Consider the following 21047-nt stretch of genomic DNA (forward strand, 5'->3'; position numbering starts at 1 on the left):
GGAAAAAAACATTTCAATATATATATATCTATAGCATTTAAGAATGTCTAAAGGAAGTTTTCGAATTGTCAAGTTATTATTTTGTGAGACATATAAAGAAACTAAGGAAATTCTTCCTAACATCTAGGTGGATCCTCATATCTGATACAAGAGACAAGTGCCAAGGACCAGGGTATGAATCTCCTAGTAACTATGTTTTTAGAGACTTCCAAAGTGTAAGACATCACCGTCAACTGTTCTATCAGCGAGCTAGCTAGACTAAACTTACGCAGTTGAGCAGAACGTAATAGCATCTAAAAATCATGAAGTTAAAGAAATGCCATTTGCCAGCAATGGTAGCATTAACAGCATTATCATCAGCGCCATCTTTTTCATCTAAACTGGCAATATCCAAAACTGATGCCCATGCAGATGCCTTGGGTACCTTTATAATAACTCCCACATCAGCACAAGCTATAGCACTAATGCTGAGAAATCATGTTGATTTTGAAGATGCTGATGGTCCATTGTGGTTTTCATTTTCAATCAAAGATAAAACCGAAGTCACAAGTTTCAAATTCAATTTCAAGTTTGGCAATCATAAAATTTGGATGAAGTTTGTCAGGGGTAAAAAGTTGAAAAAAAATCAACATTAAATTCGCCTTATATAAATTATTTATTTTTAAATGTAAATTATATATCTAAGAAATTGTCAATGTAGTTTAACACTGCTAAATAATTTAACTAAGTAGCTCAATATTATTTTAAAATAAAACAATATTTTATGAAATAACAATATTATGTTAAATGTCATAAAATTTGGATGTTGTTTGGAAAGGGTAAAAATTTCCAAAACTTCAAATTTTAGGGAAGTACAACAAAAGCTCTGACTTATGTTAAAGTTTAAAACCAATAATGATCAGATTCTAATAATATTTTTTTCTACTAGCCTTGCTATAAGTAGTTATCAACTTCTCAGGATATTTAATTGGTTCAAGATTGCGTTGGGATCAATCTAGGAGCTGAAATGACCTCTACAAAGGCTGATTTGGAAGCTTATCTAGCTCTTAAACAGGTTCCTAATTGTCCTGATTTAGACATGAACAGTTTTTCTTGAGATGCATAGTGCGTTCTAGATGTATATATTGGACCTTTTCACCAGGGAACAAAAGTAGTATCAGACTATATGGGATGCCATACAGATTGAATGTTGCTTCAAGAAGCCATAATGAGAACTGCCCAGTACACATAGCTACAATCGGGCAAGAGGCAAACTTTACACCATATGCTAATAGCACATACTGCTTGTAGGAAGCACCGTAGGTGCTACTGTAATGTGTGGCACACATAACCTACCTCTCTCTGAGTTTGAATCTCAAATCTGGACCTTCCCTCTTTAAGAATATTTTTTTTACTGTCAAGACAACTCAAGCTTTGCATGTGGCATAAAAATCTCACATTAAATGATGGTGATGATTCAGCTTTTGTTAAACAATGTACAAGAGTTCTCTGTAGAGGATAGCACGAGGAAAATCAAAATGGAAGATAGCAATGAAGGCTCGGTATCATGTTTGGATGTGAAATGAAACTTGGCCACTTTAAGATCTGCCACCAAATGAAAAATCATATTCTTCTCGATGAATTTATGAAACCAAATCGAAGGCAGATGATGTGTAGGACAAACACAAAAGCAAGGTTTTTGACCAAAAAAATTGTCCAGCTAAGAAGAGATGGAATTGATATCTACACTAAGATGGTAAAAGTAAAACATTGCCATTGCTTCCCGCTTACTTTGGAAACTGTTTCATATTGATGTTAATATAGTTTTTAAATGGCAGTCTAAATCAGATTTACATGATGTAGCCAGAAGGTATTGTATTTGCTGGTGGGGAAGAACTTGTGTATAGGTTGGCAACAACACAGTGTGGGTTGAGGCAACAGAAAGAATATGTTGATTCTTGCTTACCCATGATATTACACACATCCTAAGACTGAAGGTATAACCTCTTCTTAACTTGCCAACATCTAACCAACCCCAATCTGCATTTGTGAGACTAACTAGCTGAAGATGATTAGAAATGATATAACCGAATTCTAAATTCCAATGTGTCTGACATATCAAAGATCCAGTCTGTTGCATTTCACTCAGCTTACCAGGAAATCTATTAACCTAACCACCATCAAAGGAAAACAGTGGCCTTACAATTACAACAAATTAGGCTACCCATCGATTTTCAGAAAAAGGATGTGCCAACTTATTGATGGAGTTGCACCACGATGTTAACTTTCAACCAAGCAATTATTGAGAACTTGGAAACCCTAGCACTTGATGCAACGGAAGCAGAACAAGTAGCACAAGCATGAGAAGCAGTCCCCAGAATTGATCCATCACCTGAGATCAAAGCTAATCAGCCAAGGGAGCCCGTAGAGGATGTCAGAAGGGATGCTATTACTTTCCAGCCTAGAAAGAATAACACTCCATAAGGAGAGGATTCGGATGGGTCATCTAGTGAAAACGAGACTTGGGGATGCATATCAAGATTTCTAGACCAGACCTACATAACATACTTGTCACAGTAAAGAGAAACTTGGTGGAGTCAGAAGACATAGCTTTGGTCGCACACGTAGTAGCAGAGTTGTCTCGCCAAATGGATAAATCAGTCTTGCTCCCTAAGTGGTCGCTGAGGCTGAAAAGATCCTTGCATTCATGCAAGTGGAGTGTGGGGGAGTTTTTTCAATTTTTCACATCCTAGGAATGGCCGACTGAGAGACACAACTCATGATAGCAGCATGGCACCCACCAAGACCCTCTATAGTGGAAAGGTGTGGCCAAATGCATAGAGGCGTACTTCAAGGACATCTTTGAACAACTGAAGCAGGTGACAGCTCCTCTGGAGGAAACTAGTGCAGACAGGGAGAGCACACTTCGGCAGGCAGAGATTGCTAGGGGTGAATTGTCAAACCATATTAGCAAATTTCAAGAACAGCTAGCCCAACAGACCCAGCTGACCACCATAGAATGTGAGCACTGTATGGCTAGGGAAGCCAACTTGACTGAACAAGAGGATCAATTGATTCAACACAAGAGTAGATGACTAGTTGGCAGTACAGAGCAGGGAATTGGCTCGGAAGGAGCAGCAGTACGAGGTCACGGCCCAGATGTTGGAGCAAACTAAGGCTGACCTTGGAGGCAACAATCATGGTTAAGGGATCAAGGTAACGTAAGCTCGTGGCTGAGCGTGACTTGAAGACCCATATAAAATAGGTGCAGCTCTCCACTACAGAAGCAATATCTATATCAGAATCCTCCACTTGTCAGGGACATCCTCTCACCCTCCTTGTCCTCAGTAGTTTTTGTTGTAAATAGCCTCGTTTTTAATTCAGTTGTCTAGAAGATGACACTCTTTTGGGGGGACTAAGGTAGCTGGCTGAATATGCCAAGTAAACTATGTTTGTAATTGGGTTGTTAGTTATCCAAGACAAGTGGTTGGGTAGTTGACAGTTCCTAACAATTGGTAATCTTAACCAATTGAGAACTACTATATATGTGCTCATTTTGTATGTGTCTAGGACCGTCAGTTAATTATCATATACACATTGCATATCAAGATGAATGGGCTAAATGCTCTACCTTTCTGGAAACTATATTCATGATTGCATTGTATGTTCTATAAGTTATATGCTTGTTTACTCTTATGTATGTAACATGACCTTACTCAAGTTGGTAGCTTACAATACACCATTTTAAATTTCAATTGGGTGGTTCAAAATGTTGATATCTTTTAAATTTGTATGCACACAATTTTACCTAGAAACTAACATAGAGACCATTCATTGGCTTACAATACCCATTTTGGATTGGGTGGTTCAAGATGATGATATCTTTTCAATTTGTGTGTACGCAATTTTTCCTAGATATAACGAAATCTGTTTGCAAGGATTCAATTTAACCACTAAATCTGTTTGCAAGGATTCAACCTTAAAAACTTGTGTACTAACTTGAATCATGTTGAATGTGAAGAAGCAATCTAATTTTACCTCAATACTCTCAAACTAGCTTGCCAGATGATTAAGTCGACCACATAACAACAAATAACCATAAAATCCACCAAACTCATCTTAAAAATCGGAATCATATGGATTTGGATTCCCGTTGAACCTTAAATTAATCTCAACATTATCAATTTTTGTGTACTAGATCAAGAGCAAGTAGCAGATACATTTACAAAACGTTTGTTCTGAGAACTTCATTAACATGAGTAATATTTTTTCACATTCACCATTAAAGAAAGGTGTTATGATAGTTAAAATAATGGTTCTCATAAATATTATCAATAAGTACATACATTTTAAAAGTGCATTTACATATGAAATAAATGCACATTATCCTAATATCGTACTCTACAAAAAGTAGGGATCGAGAAGGTTTCATGATTGGTGGTTTACTTCAAAACCAAATGAAAATCAGTTGGCCATATTTCTCACTTTCTTGCATTAATTTCATTTTGATAATGATTGCCATCCACCACGCATTCTCTCTCCACTTTCTGGGATTGAATGTTGTCTTATCTGTCAGCATTTTTAAAGTTAATTATTATTTACTGTATAAGAGGGACATATTTCATATCACCAAGGAGCTTGAATCTGACAACCAGCTGCCCTTCCTCGACGTCCTCATCATGAAGAAGCCTGATGGTACCTTCGGTCGTCGAGTGTACCGTAAAGCCACCCACACCGATTTATACCTCCATTCTTCTTCCCACCACCACCCATCCCAAAAAGTTGGTATCCTCAAGACTCTTTCCCTTAGAGCCTATAGAATTTGCGATGTTGATAACTTACCCCAAGAGCTTGATCATCTGCGCCAAGTTTTTAAGTTCAACGGGTACTCTCATAAGCAAATCTCTAAGGCCCTCACCCAAGCCAAGTCCTCTTATCTTTCTAGCAACAGTCATAAGATCTCCGCTAACCCACCTCCCCTTCTCGCTTCTCTTCCTTTTGTGGAGGGCATCTCCCAAAAAATTGGCAAAATCTTGACCAGAAAGGGCATCCGGGTGGCCTTCAAACCCCTTTCTAAGTTAAGAAATTGTATCCCCCCGCTCAAGGATTCAAAAAACTCTCTTCTAGACTCAGGGGTCTACAAGATTGAGTGCTCGTGTGGCATGCCCTACATAGGTGAAACTAGTCGCTCTGTCATCACGAGGATCCGAGAGCATAGTACTGACATCAAGCATGAGAGGATACAAAAATCCGCCCTAGCTGAGCGCTCAACTTCCACCAAGCATCATATTTGTTTGGAGAATACCAAAATCCTATCAAAAGAGGACAATCATTTCAAGACGAAGTTAAAAGAGGCTATTGCCATTAGCTATCATCCCATTAACCTCAATCGGGATGATGGGTGGTCCATTAACCATTCGTGGCGCCCCTTGCTTGATACCCTTGACATCCTCCATTCTAGCACGCTCAACAGACTCCACCACCCTTGATGCTTTCTCGGTTTCCCTTCTTGCTTGCTCTTCTCGTTCTTTTGTTTGACGTTTTCCTCTTCTCCTTCCCCCTCTCTTCTCCTCTTTCCTTCTGGGTGCTTGTTACTTCTTCCATGGTGTGCAGTGTTCTCTCTCTCTCTCTCTCTCTCTCTCTCTCTCCTCTCTCTCTCTCTCTTGCACACTTCTTGCTTCTTTCTTGTGAGTGGGTTTGGTGCTTAGGCCCCTTGGTTGCTTGTTAACTTTTGTTTTAGTGTCCTTTTGTCTCTAGTATTGTTTATTTTTTCTCGTGGTTATCACCTCTCTTTTTTGTGCGTCCTCCTGCCGATTCTTCTGTTCTTTCCTTTTTATCAAGGCTACAAAGCATGTAAGAATTTTTATCCCTACATGCATGGTAGCTTGGACATTTTCCTCCTCCTTATTTATTTTTATTCATTTCACTATTTAGTATTGGTCATTTTTATTTCCCCTTATACATAAAATTGTGTTCTTATAGATTGTTGTTTTTTAGCCCTTTATATATATATATATATATGTCATGTATATTTCACTTATTTCACATATATATATATATATATATATATATATATATATATATATATATTATATCGTGTTTTCTTTATATTTTTTCATTTATATGGCTATATTATAATCCATTAGCGATTGTAAGTGTTTACATAGCTATACATTACACATATAGCTATATTATTATATAATAGCCAATATATTAATAACTATTTTATATATATATATATTAATTGTTGTTTCTATATATATGTAGCTATTTTTTGTTCCTATTTTTTTCTTCTTTTTAGTTTTTTAATTCTTTCTTTTTTAACCTTTTTCTTTTATTTCTTCTTTTTTATATTTTTTGGTGTGTGTACCTTTTTTTCTATTTTTTGGTATTGCATGGTTTTACGAACTTCCCCCTTCTCTTCTTATAATTCTTGAGAAAGGTCCAGTCTGCATATCTTACTATCCTGCACTTTTTTATCCTGATGATGGATCATGTAGTGTGATCCGAAACGTTGATGAAATAAACAAACACAATCGAATCCAGAAAACTTAGCACTTTACAAATGGATTGTGGAAATCTGTTATTGTTAATATTTCATATTGCCTAACCTTACATAAGCCTCTCAAAATATATTTAGATTCACCAAATGGAAAGCCAAAGCACCATTTAGCCATTATTCAATATTGAATATAGTTAATTATTCATATGGATATCGATATAACTAAATACCATACTTATTACGTGTCATTACTATAAAAGCTTGTTTGTTCTTATAATATTCAAATATATTGATTGATCCATGTGATCAAAAGTTGAGCCCCACTATTTGTGCGTGCCAATCAACCACAAAACAATCAAAATTTATTATTTCTATCTATGTAGTTCAAATTTGTTCAATAAGAATTTGATGTGTTGGCACCAGTTTTGAGAGATAGACTGTGTGCATATCTAGAAAGTTCAGAATTCATATGATCCACCATTGTACTTTACAAAGGATCCTTTATGGAAATCACCCTTCCTATGTTTGTGGTCTTTTAAATCAGAGTTCTACCAAAAAGACAATATTCAAACTACAGGACAAGAAAACCAATTGATAACATGATGCTGCAGAATTCAGTAGCCATGTATTTCATCATCTTTACATAGGTGGTTCCATATATATTATCATATGATATATATGCCTCTTATATCCTTTGATCTGAGTATAGTTTGCCCAGTTATTTAATAACATAAGATCATTTGACCATTCCAACAAACAAATATTTCCTCTTCTAAATAAAATTCATTCTATTTCTGTTCTATTTTCAAAACTCAGTTTACCTTGATCTTATGAGAGTGGAGAAAATTTTCTTACAAGAAAAGATTCATCAACACAAAATAAAAAATCTGCATGCATGCCTAATATCCTGATGTTATCATGTAATATATAGAGAATTGTTGTCAATGCATGTATATCATATCTAACAATATGAGATTGTCATAATCCTCGATAAGATAACCCTACCACTGTAGGTTTTGTCTCAAGATCAACACAAATTTTCAAATTCTAAGAAAGCAATTTGTTAAATGTACCTCATTCTCTGATATGATGATTATTCTTTCCTCTGAACCAGGAACAGGATCAGTGATTTTAATATTCACACCAACATCTTCACGAAGCCATTTTATTCGGCCTCCATCCTCCCCAGTGACACTCCCAATTTTTTCATTTGGACACAGAATTCGAAACACAAGCTCCTCGCTATAAAAGGATTGCTCATAATCATTTTCATGAGGCTCATAAACATCAGAAGTATATACGGAAGGTTTCGAATGGTGACTTGAGCTCCTACTACCACTAAATGCCACGGATGATCTTGTTCCTGACACAGGAGGATCTAAACCTGATCGACGTGATATTATATTTCCGTAAGGTAAAGCATCATCATTTGGTGGAGAACGATGTTCAGGTGAGTATATTCTGCCATGTGGGGTTTGTTGACCACGCTCTCTAGGGGGGTTATCTTTCAATCGGGTTGAAATAATTCTCAATGCTTTCTTCACTGCATTCAACTCACCTACAACCTGTAAGCAGAAAAAAAAGATGGCCATGTGAGAAAACATTTCGTGTGCATTGTTGAAAGTTCAATCAATGCTACTCGGCTTCAAATATTTTTTATCTATAAACATGTAATTGAATTCTACAACCATGCAATATTTTATCGGAATAGTGCTAGTAACCTATTTAGTTCTCTAACAATAACAACAATATGCTATACCAGAATGAATAAAGGAACTCTTGCTCCACAAAGTTGAATAAAGCTGTGATAAAAAACAGAAATTACAATTTAAATCATCCGGTCAAACACGTTGTAATAAAGAATGACAATAGTAATACACCTTATTTGCAATGGCATAAGAGAATGGCTGTTGTGATATACCAAGAATACTGGTAGAGTTTTAAAAGCAGGAGTATAACATATGCCTCTTATCCATACCACTCAAATACACAGTGGCAGAGCTTTTAATATTGCTATTACACATTCAGATTTGCATGTCTACAAATTTAGTAAAATGAATAAGATGGTCAAATGTACCTTAAGAAAAAGCATATAAGAAACCCCAATGCCTTTTAACCCATTAATAAAATGCAGAACAAGGAAGAAGGTTGCTTTAAAACAAAAAAAAAAGGAAAGAAAGGAACAAAAAATCATCTCAGAATGCTATGAAAGAATACCGAATGAGAAATAATCAGCATGGCAATAACTTCAATAAGAGTTGGTAAATCATTCCAACCTGAATATACATTGCTTCACAGCACCATTACACACAACCGAGCATATAGCATGACAAAAGTCATCATGACAACATGCCAAACATGGTTCCACAGCAGTGATTGCAAAGACAAATGTGAGCATTTAGACATTCCAATCACATCCACCATTTGATCAGACAGCGCCCAAAAAATTTAAGGCCATTCAAACAATAAACAAATCTAAAATGAAATAAGTTAAATTCAACACCAGGAAGGGATAAATCTCAATAGAATTTATTTCGACTGCCATTCCAGATCTAATCATCTCAAGTTAGGCTAAAACCTAATCTTGAATAGATGTCAGACCTATTCCTGCTGAGGTGGACCTACTCCAACTAAAGCACTACCAAGTTTATCAGCATTCCCCTAACAACATTCAATAACCCAAGATAATGTTAAAGTACAGCTACAGATTACTGTCTTTGGCACTGGGAAGTGTACGGTACAGCATCAGCTGATTTATATAAGGTATTTCTGCAAGCTGGGTCATGGATTTACTTCAAAACATAATAGACTCCAAGATTTGCAATCCAAACTCATTGTTAGACATCATTGCTCTACAAATCAAATTAATTACAAACATCTTTTCGTTTAATCTGTAATAGAACGAAGAAGATAATGAAATTGATTCTCTTGTAAGAGAAGCATTGTTACATCTTGTGTACCATCTACTTCGTACATAACATGGAGACTTCTAAATTAAGAAACGCCTAGAATTTTAAATTTTGAATAAACTGAAACAAAGAGAGAAGCGAGTAAATAACAACCAACATTTATTTGTACATGTAAAGCCGAGACTAAATAAGGAGGATTAATAAACTTGTCAGGAGAATACAGGCTATGTTTTGGATTCAGGTGATCACAGGAACACATCAGGTGTCTATCCTCAAGAACTTTAAAGCCTGTGGGAATAGTATGATGTGGGGCAAGCAGTTTCACACTATTGAAGTCCACCATCTGAGTTATAAAGCAAGAAGGAGGTCATCATTGAAGAGTTTATAATGCTCATGAAGGAATCATAAACACCCAAGCACTTTATGGCAGCCATCATTTACATGTAGTAGAACTAGAAGTACCAATCCAACAAGATTTTGTGCTCTGTGTAAACATCTGGACCCTCAGTGGCCAAAAGAAATGTAAGCAGTTGGGTTAAATCATTCCATTTGACATTGTTATAACTGTAATTTCGATTATCGTGCTGATCTGATTATACAGATCACACATATCTTATCTAGCATTAAATATATATATCTTCCTTCTTAGGCATTATCAGTGTCTCTTTAGGGATAGTGGTTATTAAGGATAAAACTTAACTAAGTTATTTAATGTCTTTACAAATCATATTCTCCGTTGAGCGCCAATTAGGGGAGTACTATTAAGGGCCAACCTAGATAGGATCATGTCCCTTCAAGGGACATGCTCTTTGGTTGTCATATATATATAAGGTATAATTGTAGATAAAGGACACACAAAGAAATATAGTCTGCTCCTTTAAGCAATTCTGCCTTATACAAATACTTGCAGAGACAAAAACATTTCACAATCATATTTATATTATTGACATTACTTCATACAAGTCTGAATATCAAAGATCATCTTCAGCAAGCATCATAGAAATTATTATCTCAGTCTGATCACACAGAATTTATAGAAACTTTACATGGTATCAGAGCTCTGGTAGTCGAACCTAGGCTCTACAAATTGACAATCAGACTTTGAATATCTAGCAACTTCTTTCTATCTTCAATGGCAAGCACAATCAGACCCGAGGTCAGATTTGATGGGAAAGAACATTTTGTTGCTTGGAAATTTAGAATCATGATGATTCTCGAAGACAATGATGTGAAACAGTTCATTGACTCAACATCCAAGCAACCTGCTGTTGAACCTAATAGAACTATCTAGAGTAAACGAAATAGGAAAGCCATGTAAATCATATTAGATGGAGTGAAAAATGAAATAGTACCTATGCTAATGAAACATCAAACAGCATTTGATATGATGAATGCATTATTAAATGCATATGAGGTTAACAATGCAACTAGAACCCTTGCACTAAAAAGGCAGCTAAATCATATATAGATAAAGAAGGCAGAATCTATGAATTCTTACTTCCTAAGGTTTGCTAGTCTAAGAGATGATCTTGCAAGTATAGGGACCATAATTGAAGACAAGGAACTAAAACTAACGGCTATATATGGGTTACCAAATTCATGGGAAACATTCGCACAAGGAACAAGGGCTAGAGACAATCTTCCTGACTTCAATAGACTTAAGGGAGATTGCCTTCAAGAGGAATCTAGAAAATTTAAGAAAGGAGGAAAGTTGAAAACTGAAAATGAAGAACTTCATGTTCTCAACACAAATTCCTATAAAGGTAAGAAGAAGCACTTCAAGAAGAATAAGGGTAATCAAAAGAATGACAAACTTAAGAAAGATCTATCCAAAATAAAATGCTTCAAATGTGAAAAATTTGGACACTACAAATCTAATTGCCCTAAGGATACAAAGCAGCAAGTAAATTGTACAAACATTACTAGGAAAGAAGATAACTATGATCCTGAGAATTGTGTATTGTATTCTGCACTATCAAATGAAGAATCTAGCAAAGCATGGGTGATTGATAGTGGATCATCTCGACACATTACAGGATAGAAAGAAGCACTAGACTCTATATCAGAAGAAGTTGATGGCGAAGTTACCATCGGTGATACTTCAGCTCATTCCATCAAAGGGATTGGGAATTGCACCTTGAAACTAAAGACGTGTAGTGCTCTACAACTCAAAGGAGTACTCTATGTACCAGGAATAAAAAGGAATCTAGTCTCGGTTACAGCACTTGAAGATGATGGACATAATGTTGCATTCATGGACGGTAAAGTAATGACCTGGTCTAAGAACTCCTCATTTAAGAAAGCAAAGTTGATTGATCAAAGAAAGGGATACTTGTATGAGCTAAATACAAAACCTTGTCAACCTATTCAAACCTTAATTCATGAAGTTGCTAATATAAACGAAATATGGCATAGAAGGTTAGGACATCTAAATTTCAAAACCTTATCGACTATGGAGAAGATGGTTACTAGTTTACCTAAGCTGAATAAAGATCACTCAAGCATATGCAAAGGATGTGCTCTGGGTAAGAACACCAAAAGTCCATTTCACGATAGCACTAGGAAAACTAACAATGTTTTGGAATTAATCCACTCAAATTTATGTGGACCTATGTCTGTTCCTTCTCTTGGAGAATTCTGGTACTATATACTTTTTATAGATGACTTCTCTAGGGAAACTTAGGTTACTTCTTAAAATGTAAAGAATCAGAAAAAATCTTTAAGAGACTTAAAGAATTCAAAACCTTAACTGAGAACTTATCGGGACACAAAATTAAATCTCTTAGGACTAATAATGGAGGGGAATATACATCAGATTTGTTTAAAGAGTTTTGTAAAAAAATAGGAATTAAGAGAGAGTATACTGTTCCTTATAATCCACAACAAAACAAGGTAGCAGAAAGGAAGAATAGAACAATTGTAGAAATTGCAAGAGCTATGATATTTGATCAAAATCTAGAATCTTATCTTTGGGCAGAAGCCTCTTGTACTGTTGTCTATATTCAAAACAGAAGTCCTCACTCCTACCTTAGAGATAAAACTCTTGAAGAAGTATTTACTAAGGTTAAACCTAATATAAGTCATCTTAGGATTTTGGGTGCCCAGTATATATGCATGTTCCAAAAGAAAAGAGAACTAAGTTAGAACCCTCCTGGAGGAAAGGTATTTTTGTTGGGTGTAGTGAAACATCTAAAGCATATAGGATTTTCATACCTGGTCAAAAAAATATTGAACTTAGTAGGCATGTAATATTTGACGAAGATTTAACATTCAATAGAGCCCTAAATTTTGGAGATCCCTCTCCCTTGCCTAGTTCTAAAGAAAATACTAAATCTAAGTTTCAGAGGGAGAACATTCAAGAAATTGAAGATGAAATTCAAAATCTCAATCTTGAGGAAACTCAAAATTCAAATAAAAGACCACTTTGGGCCATTAAGACAATAGAGGAAGCATAAAACTTCATTGCACCATCTGGAACCTTCAAAGAAAGCAAAAGAACCAAAAGATTTTCTAGTTATGCAGCAAACATGAATAATTTGTCTAAATCAGAACCAATCAATATTTCAGATGCTATTAAACATACAACTTGGAAGGATGCCATGACGGAAGAATACCAATCCATTATGAAGAATGATGTTTGGGAAATTGTTCCAAGACCTGAAGGAAAATCCGTTGTTTCTTCTAAGTGGATATTTAAAATCAAGCATATTGTTGATGATAGTATTGAAAAATATAAAGTCAAATTCATAGCCAGGGAATTCTCTCAGAAAGAGGGGATTGATTATGAAGAAACCTTTGCTCTTGTTGCCAAATAGACCTCTGCAAGAGCAGTCCTAGCTATTGCAACATCGAAGGGATGGAAAGCACATCAGATGGATGTAAAAACAGCATTTTTGAATAGAAAGATTACAGAAGAGGTATATTTGGAGTAACCTAAAGGATTTGAAACTCATAACCCTAAAGTTTTTGTTTGCAGGCTCAAGAAAGCTCTCTATGGGCTTAAATAGGTTCCAAGGGCTTTGTATGAAAGAATTGATAAGTATCTCACCGGCTTAGGATTCTCCAAGAATGAAGCTGATCCAAATCTATATTATAAAAGGGATAAAGATGATATGGTAATTTTGATACTGTATGTTGATGATTTACTAATAACAGGTGATGATCATCTCATAGATCAATGCAAGAAAGATCTAATCAAAGAATTTGAGATGAAAGATTTAGGACTCCTTCATTACTTCCTAGGATTGGAAGTATGGCAAAATTTTGACAGCATCATGCTTAATCAAGGAAAGTATACATTAGACATCTTCAAGAGATTTGGAATGTGGAACTGCGGGCTTATGCCTTCTCCAATGGAGACTAATCTACATAAACTTAAGGAAGCAACAACAAAATCACCTTCCACAGATTCTACTCTTTACAGACAAATGATTGGGTCCCTTATGTACTTGGTAAATACAAGACCTAATATTTGCTATGCTATTAATGCCTTAAGTCAGTTTATGTGTGAGCCAAAGGAGATTCACCTAGTTGCAGTCAAACACATTATGAGATACTTACAAAGCTCTTAACCTTGGGCTCAAGTATGAGAAAGTTGAATTGGACCTTCATGGGTACACAGACTCAGATTGGGCTAGAAGCGTTACTGATAGGAAAAGCACTTCAAGATGTTGTTTCAGTTTAGGCTCAGCAATGATATCATGGATATGCAGAAAGCAATTGTCAATAGCACAAAGTTCCACAGAAGCTATATACATTGCAGCAGCAATAGCCTCTCGGGAAGTAGTTTGGCTTAGAAAGTTACTTGTGGGACTATTTGTTCAAGCCATGAATCCTACAATTACTCATTGTGATAATCAGAGTTCCATCAAGTTTTCTGTGAATCCAGTTTTTTATGACAGGTCCAAGCATATTGAAATTCCTTACCATTATGTAAGAGATATAGTAGATAGGAATACTGTAAAATTAGAATACATTTGCACTTCAAATCAGATAGCAAATATTCTTACCAAACCTCTTTCTCGAGTGAAGATAGACCACTTCAAGAAAAGACTTGGTATGGTTGAATTGTAATACATTTGTATTCTTTAAATTATTATTAAAATAATTTTTATTGTCAGGCTATTAACTGTTATGGGTTCCACCATTTGTATTCATTATCTAAGAGGAGATTGTCTTTGAGATAATGAATACTTGTATAAAAGACATTATGAGAGATGAAGATCTCTTAGATAATGTGTTGAACAATAGAGATCTACTGTCAAATCTAGATGAGTTCAAGATCACATTGTGATGTAGACATTGTTATTGTTAGAAACAATAGTCCACCAAGATAATTAAGAGGGGGGGTGAATTAGTTATCCAATTAAAACAATTATAAACCTTAATTAATCTTAACCATTCAATCAAAGTAAACAACAACCACACCAAGATGTACATACACAATTACACCAGATTTGTTAACTAGGGAAACCTTTGATCAGAGGGAAAACGCCGGTGGAAATGATGCCCACAAGATGTACTAATATAAATATTCCTTGTTAAAGGATGGACCCTGTGAGGAGTCTATTACAACATTTAGTACATATGAGTCTCTGTTAGGAGACTTTGAATCCCTGTTAGAAGTTGTGCCAACCTTGTTAGGAGCCGTAGAAGACAAAAGGGCCCACTGTCCAAACAGCTTCTGGGGCAAGACCACTGAACTCACTGTCCAACTGATCTCTCAACTATTCCTTGCAAAATAATTGTCTGTACTGTGCTTTAACCTCTTTCCCTTGTCCTGTCAACCGGACCAATTTGTTTGACCTTGTAGACCAAGTCACGAACCTTGGATCCAAATATCAAACCTCGAATCTCACAATAAAACCTCGACAACGAAGTTCTCTCCAACTTTGCTCTACTCTACTTATCTTCACATTCCACTCTTCGTGCTTTTTGCAATCATACATACATCCCATACATGATAAAGGAAAATGTCCTTCCTTTATACCAAATCCATAAAACAATTCCCTGAGTCAATTATTACACCTTCTCAATTAATTATTATGGAACCTCATTAAGAACACATTACACTTAGCGATAACATTAATCTTTCACCTTGTAACTTGAATAACTTTGCGTACATGTGACATCATGACGAGTGAGCTTAGCCACATCATCTCCAGAATGTCTTCGACGCATCTTTAACTTCGGCTTCTTATAATATCAATTCTGCTAAGAGATATAACAAGTTTACCAGAACATGCTTTTGTAAACTCTATCTCAGAACAATTTTCACCAAAACTTGCATAACTTCTTCCATACTAAATATCTTATGCTTCCGAGGTTAGCTGCATATACTAGACACTTAGTAGTATCTTCGTTTAAACTCGCTTAGTGAAAATGCTCAATGATCTATCCGTACCAACTTGATCTTTGCCGCTATTCTTTTGTCAAATACCACAGAAAACTGCTATGTTGACATCAATGACAAACACAGTCATGAATGTAACATATCATCATGATAATGATCTAATCATGTTTCTACAATACTCCCCCATAGAAGTATCATCAGCATTCGTGCTTCCAACAGCTACACCTATGAGTCACAATTTGGATAAAGGAACAATTTTATTATTCTCCCGAGTTTATCCTGTGTTCTGGTAGATCTTAACTTAGGATCATGTTGTGATATAGGATTGCCAATACCTATGAGTCACAACTTGGATAAATGAAGAATTTAATCATTCTTTGGATTTTATTCTACGTATTGCATTCCACGCAATACTGTCATCACTAGTATAAGTGACAAGTCATACCACAAGATGGTAATATGACTGAGTGTCATGTGTTCTATGATACCACATGCTTAGAAGATTCAGATAGATATAGAGTATCAATCTATGCTTATTCATCTTAATTGATGTTGCTAGATATGTTATCTCTCAATATGATTATCAAGTTAAGAGGGAGTGTTAAAAGTATAACTTCGATTTCATGCTGATCTGATTATACAGATCACACAGATCTTATCTAGCATTAAATATATATATCTTCCTTCTTAGGCATTATCGGTGTCTCTTTAGGGATAGTGGTTATTAAGGATAATACTTAACTAAGTTAGTTAACATCTTTACAAATCGTATTCTCCATTGAGTGTCGATTATGGGAGTACTATTAAGGACCGACCTAGATAGGGTCATGTCCCTTCAAAGGACATGCCCTTTGGTTGTCATATATATATATATATAAGGTATAATTGCAGATAAAGGACACACAAAGAAATATAGTCTAGGTATAATTGTAGATAAAGGACACACAAAGAAATATAGTCTGCTCCTTTAAGCAATTCTGTCTTATATGAATACTTGCAGAGACAAAAACATTTCAGAATAATATTTATATTATTGCCATTACTTCATACAAGTCTGAATATCAAAGATGATAAGATCATCTTCAGCAAGCATCATAGAAGTTATTATCTCAGTCTGATCAGACAGAATTTATAGAAACTTTACAGACATTGAGACCTAATACAAGTGAAATAAATTAAAAAGGTGTTACTAATGGATGAAATGAATTCACTGACTAAATTTATTTTTAAAACAGTTGAAGGTCAAAACAAAATATTAAAAAATCATGGAAAAATGGGCATAAAAGCTACTAATAACCTTCAAAAAGGTAGTTTGCTGACAACCCCTTACCAAAATTACAAAGACAATGACCTGAGTCTCCCCTGACACTTCAAAAGAGTGGTCAATATTATCCTCAGCTTAAAAAGACAATTGCAGAAAACATGTGAGAACGTGTCCTAGGGATGATAATTGTGAACCACTGATAGTAGAAATTATTTACAAAAATGTTGATAGAGGTGGAGCAAAGTAAAGAGTAAAGAAGGAATAAGAAATACTGGCACAACACAAGCAAGCAAGGTCACATTCTCCATGAGTGTCTAGATCATGAACATATAAGAATTGTCACATAACAAAGCTTACTTATCACTATCCAACTTGTTATGCGAATAACAGATGCAAATATAACTTCAATTGGAAAAGCTATAAAAATCTGTATATTTGACAAATAAAGTATAAGGCTTCTCTTGTGGATGACTACCAATAGAAGTTGCAGTAACATATCACAGAGAAACTAACCACTAAAAGTAAATTTTAAGTGATTAGCACAAAAGACAATCCAAAGATTCCAGGACATAAAAGCAAACTAACAAGTAAAACTTGTCCTATATGGAGGCTAAAAGAGCAGTTTAGGATGCAAATAGCCAAAAACTGACACTAGAATGGGATGACAAATGTATCAGTGACTGGTCTCAAGAATGATTTACAAATAGGACTAGCATTTATGTCTCGAACAAAACTAGGCCAGAAAGTGGTCTGTGCAAAGGACAAATAGAAAACTCCAGGAGATTAAAAATTTAAAACAGAAGACCAAACAAAACAAAGTCCTACATCATGGAAAAAAAACCTGAGGATGTCAATGTTCACATACTATAAGGCATAGTTGCCAGACTCAGACTCAACTTGGACTCAGCTCGGACTTTTCTAACTCTGTAAAACTTAGTAACTTCAAAACAAAATATTAAGCTTTCAAAAACAACATAAATTGAAGAAGAATACAGCTACCAAATGTATCAAATGAGTGAAGAGGAGGATTGAGAGCTTTGCCCCTTTGCCCCTTGTCACAGTCTGGGGGCACAGCACTCCTCGTGAGGATCTGGGGGCAGTGCCCCTCACAGATTCTAAATACAGTGGGGTCAAGGGGTGGTGTCCCCACCAAAAGAAAAACTTTTGAAACCACATGGACCATAGCGCTCACCATTTTCATAATTTCTAAAATGAGCAACTGTGTATTTTCATAATGTTTATTCCACATTTCCGGCACATCTGCTGAGTTGAATGCGTAGAATTAGCAAGTTTGGCTACAACTCACTGCAAGCTCAGATCATCTGACCTGCAAGTTTTCTCTCTGAATACTCCAAGTTGGAGGATTAGCTAGGCCAAGACCTTTTAAAAAACACAGATTTAACTTTCATCAGTACATCCAACAACATAACTTTCCTACCGGTGAAGAATTTAAACTGGAGGCCCCAAAATGCACTCAATATGATGCCTGAGTTCAAGTTCAACTGCAAAATAAGACATAAATTCTCTGGCAGGGCAACATGCCTAATAAACAATGAAATTTGGCAAGGGCAAGCTTGGTTCACTCAAGCTTGGCCACAAGGTATCTCATATGGCAAGTTGATTTGCAAACTAGGCCAACACATAGAAAATTCTTACTCTTATACTTTACCCTTCATCCAACAGCAAAGTCTAGCCTAAGAGAGCACAATTAAGAAATAAACTCCCCCGAAAATGGACAAATTTGGAAAATCACAGAGCATGGAAGGAGAGTCTCATGCACAAAGTTGCTATGTTGGCTACGCAAGGACCTTGAAAAATCATTTTACAAAGCTGCTATGTTGGCTAGGCAAGGACCTTATAAAAACCATTTTAACAGTTTCTTTGCATACCACAACAAAACCAAGGGAGAGTATTAAGAACCATAGGCCCCAAAATAAAATAGTAGTTTAGAAAACGCAGATGGGTTGAAGCAGGTCCCATGCGGCACGTTGAATGCTAAGTCCCAAAATGATAATATGGACAAGTTTAGAAAATGCAAACAAGAAGAAAGTTGAAACAGATCCCTAGCACCAGATTGGTGTGTATTTGAGGACATTTTAAAAAATAACCTTTGCATTTCAATTTTTGATCCAGCAACAAAGAATACTGTACTAAGGCACACTTAAAACCCCAAACCCCAAAACATGGAGAAATTAGAAAATGCAGGTAGACCTCGTATACCAAGTCAGCAAACAGAACATTCAAAAACAAATCCCCACAATTATCTTTATTGGCAGACAAGAACAAACAAAACGCAAGGGATGGAGAAGACTGAGTTTATAAGGATCTTAGTCAGGAAGTCAAAAACTAAGATGCATAAATTTAATAACAGTTGGCTATAGTTTAGTAATTAGAATACTACATTTTAGCTATGTCGAGCAAGGCTTGGATCCCAGTAGCCATGTTTACTCCTATAGTGTTTGAGGTAAAATGAAAAAGCCCATCTCTTGCTACAATGAAGCTCTTATACTCCAAGTACTGGGTTATCTCAAGAAGGAACTGCAAAATACGATCTTTATGTTTCAGCCTTATGTCAAACAACAAAAGTAACCCAAAGCGAGCACAATTAAAAACCTCAATCTCAAAATGCCCAGAAATTTAGAGTTTGCCGATCTCCCTAAAGCAAAGAAGAAAGCTAATGTAGTAGCTGACCTGTACAATTTCTTCAGTAGATGCAACACATCTTGGCAATGATTGATCTCTGGGCAAAATCCGTATTTGAGTCTTGGTATCCTCCCGCATTTGCTCAATAATCTTCCCCCCCTTCCCAAGCAAGCACCCCACATGATTACGTGGCACAACGAGCCTCGTGGTAATCCTACGGTTGTGATCCTCGTCCTCGTAATTCCCATTATTATTAGCATGATGGCCATTGTTACTATTGTTATTACTAGTATTATTATTCCCTTCATCGTTGATTCTGGAATGTATTTTGAGCAGCGCGTCCTGCGCAGGGGAAAGAGAGAGCCCGGAGGCGTCGGGATCGAGTCTCCGCGAGGGAGAGTGAGAATGTGATGTTTCATAAACCTCGATGACGCGCTCATCGTCCCCCTGAATCAAATTCTGAACATTTATTCTGGCGCCTGTCTCCCGTCTCAAGCTGCTGATTATGCTGCCCCCTTTCCCGATCACGCTGCCTGCCTTGGCATCTGGGCACAGAATGCGGAAGCATATGCTGTGAGGAGTACTCAGATTGTCATAATGGTAGTGATGCTGTTGGTGCGAGGGCCTGTACAGTCTTCCTGGTGGAGGATGGCGTGAAGAGAAATAGGAGGAGGACTGGTAGCGTTTGTTTGAATTTGGATTGTTACTGATGGTATTGTTGTTATAGTCATCACTGTTGTTGTCATCATAGTAGGAGCGTTTGGATCGAGACCTTTCCATGGAATTTTACAGTTTGTTTCTCTGTGCCGGGAATGGAACCTCTGACCTGCTTCTAGATCATCTGGGCTACCCCGCTTTACACATGCGGGGCGAGATCGATTGGGGAAAAAAGTGAAGAGAAGCTGAGACTGTGAGTCTTGAGCTCTTCTGGTTGTTCGCGTGTCGTGGCATGCTCATCATGATTCTCCTCCTCCTACTTATAATCGCCGAAGTTCAATTGCTGCGGATCTCGCGTAAATCCCGTGCTCTTTTATCTCAATCGGACGGTCTGCAGATCAAGGGGCTCCATCTGCCCGCACTGACCCATTTCTCCATTGATTCCACCTTGCTTCTTCTGCCCCCCTTTCCATTCCTTTCTTGTTCGCCGACACGTAGGAGATAAATCAATTGTTCTTTTTTTAAACTTCATGTTCTCGGTCAGCTCACTGTCAATTTTGCTTGCCATTGTGCTCTTCTTTTCACATTTTTTTTATCGCCAATGATTTTGAGTTGTCTTTACTGTAGTAGTGAAAAGTTTTTTATAAATCTGTATTTCAGATAAGTTCGGAGTAGATACTATCTTTTTGTTTAGATATTCAGAAATTGGGAGCATTTATTCTAGAATGTGAGGCCTACAAG

The 21047-nt window shown here is 36.3% G+C and overlaps 1 protein-coding gene across 1 annotated transcript in view; it reads right to left on the bottom strand.

Moving 5' to 3' along the window:
• RCF3 (RNA-binding KH domain-containing protein) overlaps window positions 1–20600 on the bottom strand; it is a 72468-nt gene extending 51868 nt beyond the window's left edge. The window contains exons 1-2 of the mRNA XM_089831294.1: window positions 19698–20600; window positions 7555–8046 (exon numbers count right to left, since the gene is read on the bottom strand). Of these exons, the coding sequence (XP_089687420.1) occupies window positions 7555–8046; window positions 19698–20429 (1224 nt within the window). The 5' untranslated portion in view covers window positions 20430–20600. The remainder of the gene's footprint in view (window positions 1–7554; window positions 8047–19697) is intronic.
• Between the last annotated feature and the right edge of the window lie 447 nt (window positions 20601–21047).

The sequence above is a fragment of the Cupressus sempervirens genome, chromosome 5, assembly GCF_028749045.1.
Source record: "Cupressus sempervirens isolate cs-2001-9-10 chromosome 5, ASM2874904v1, whole genome shotgun sequence".
Lineage (NCBI taxonomy): Eukaryota > Viridiplantae > Streptophyta > Pinopsida > Cupressales > Cupressaceae > Cupressus > Cupressus sempervirens.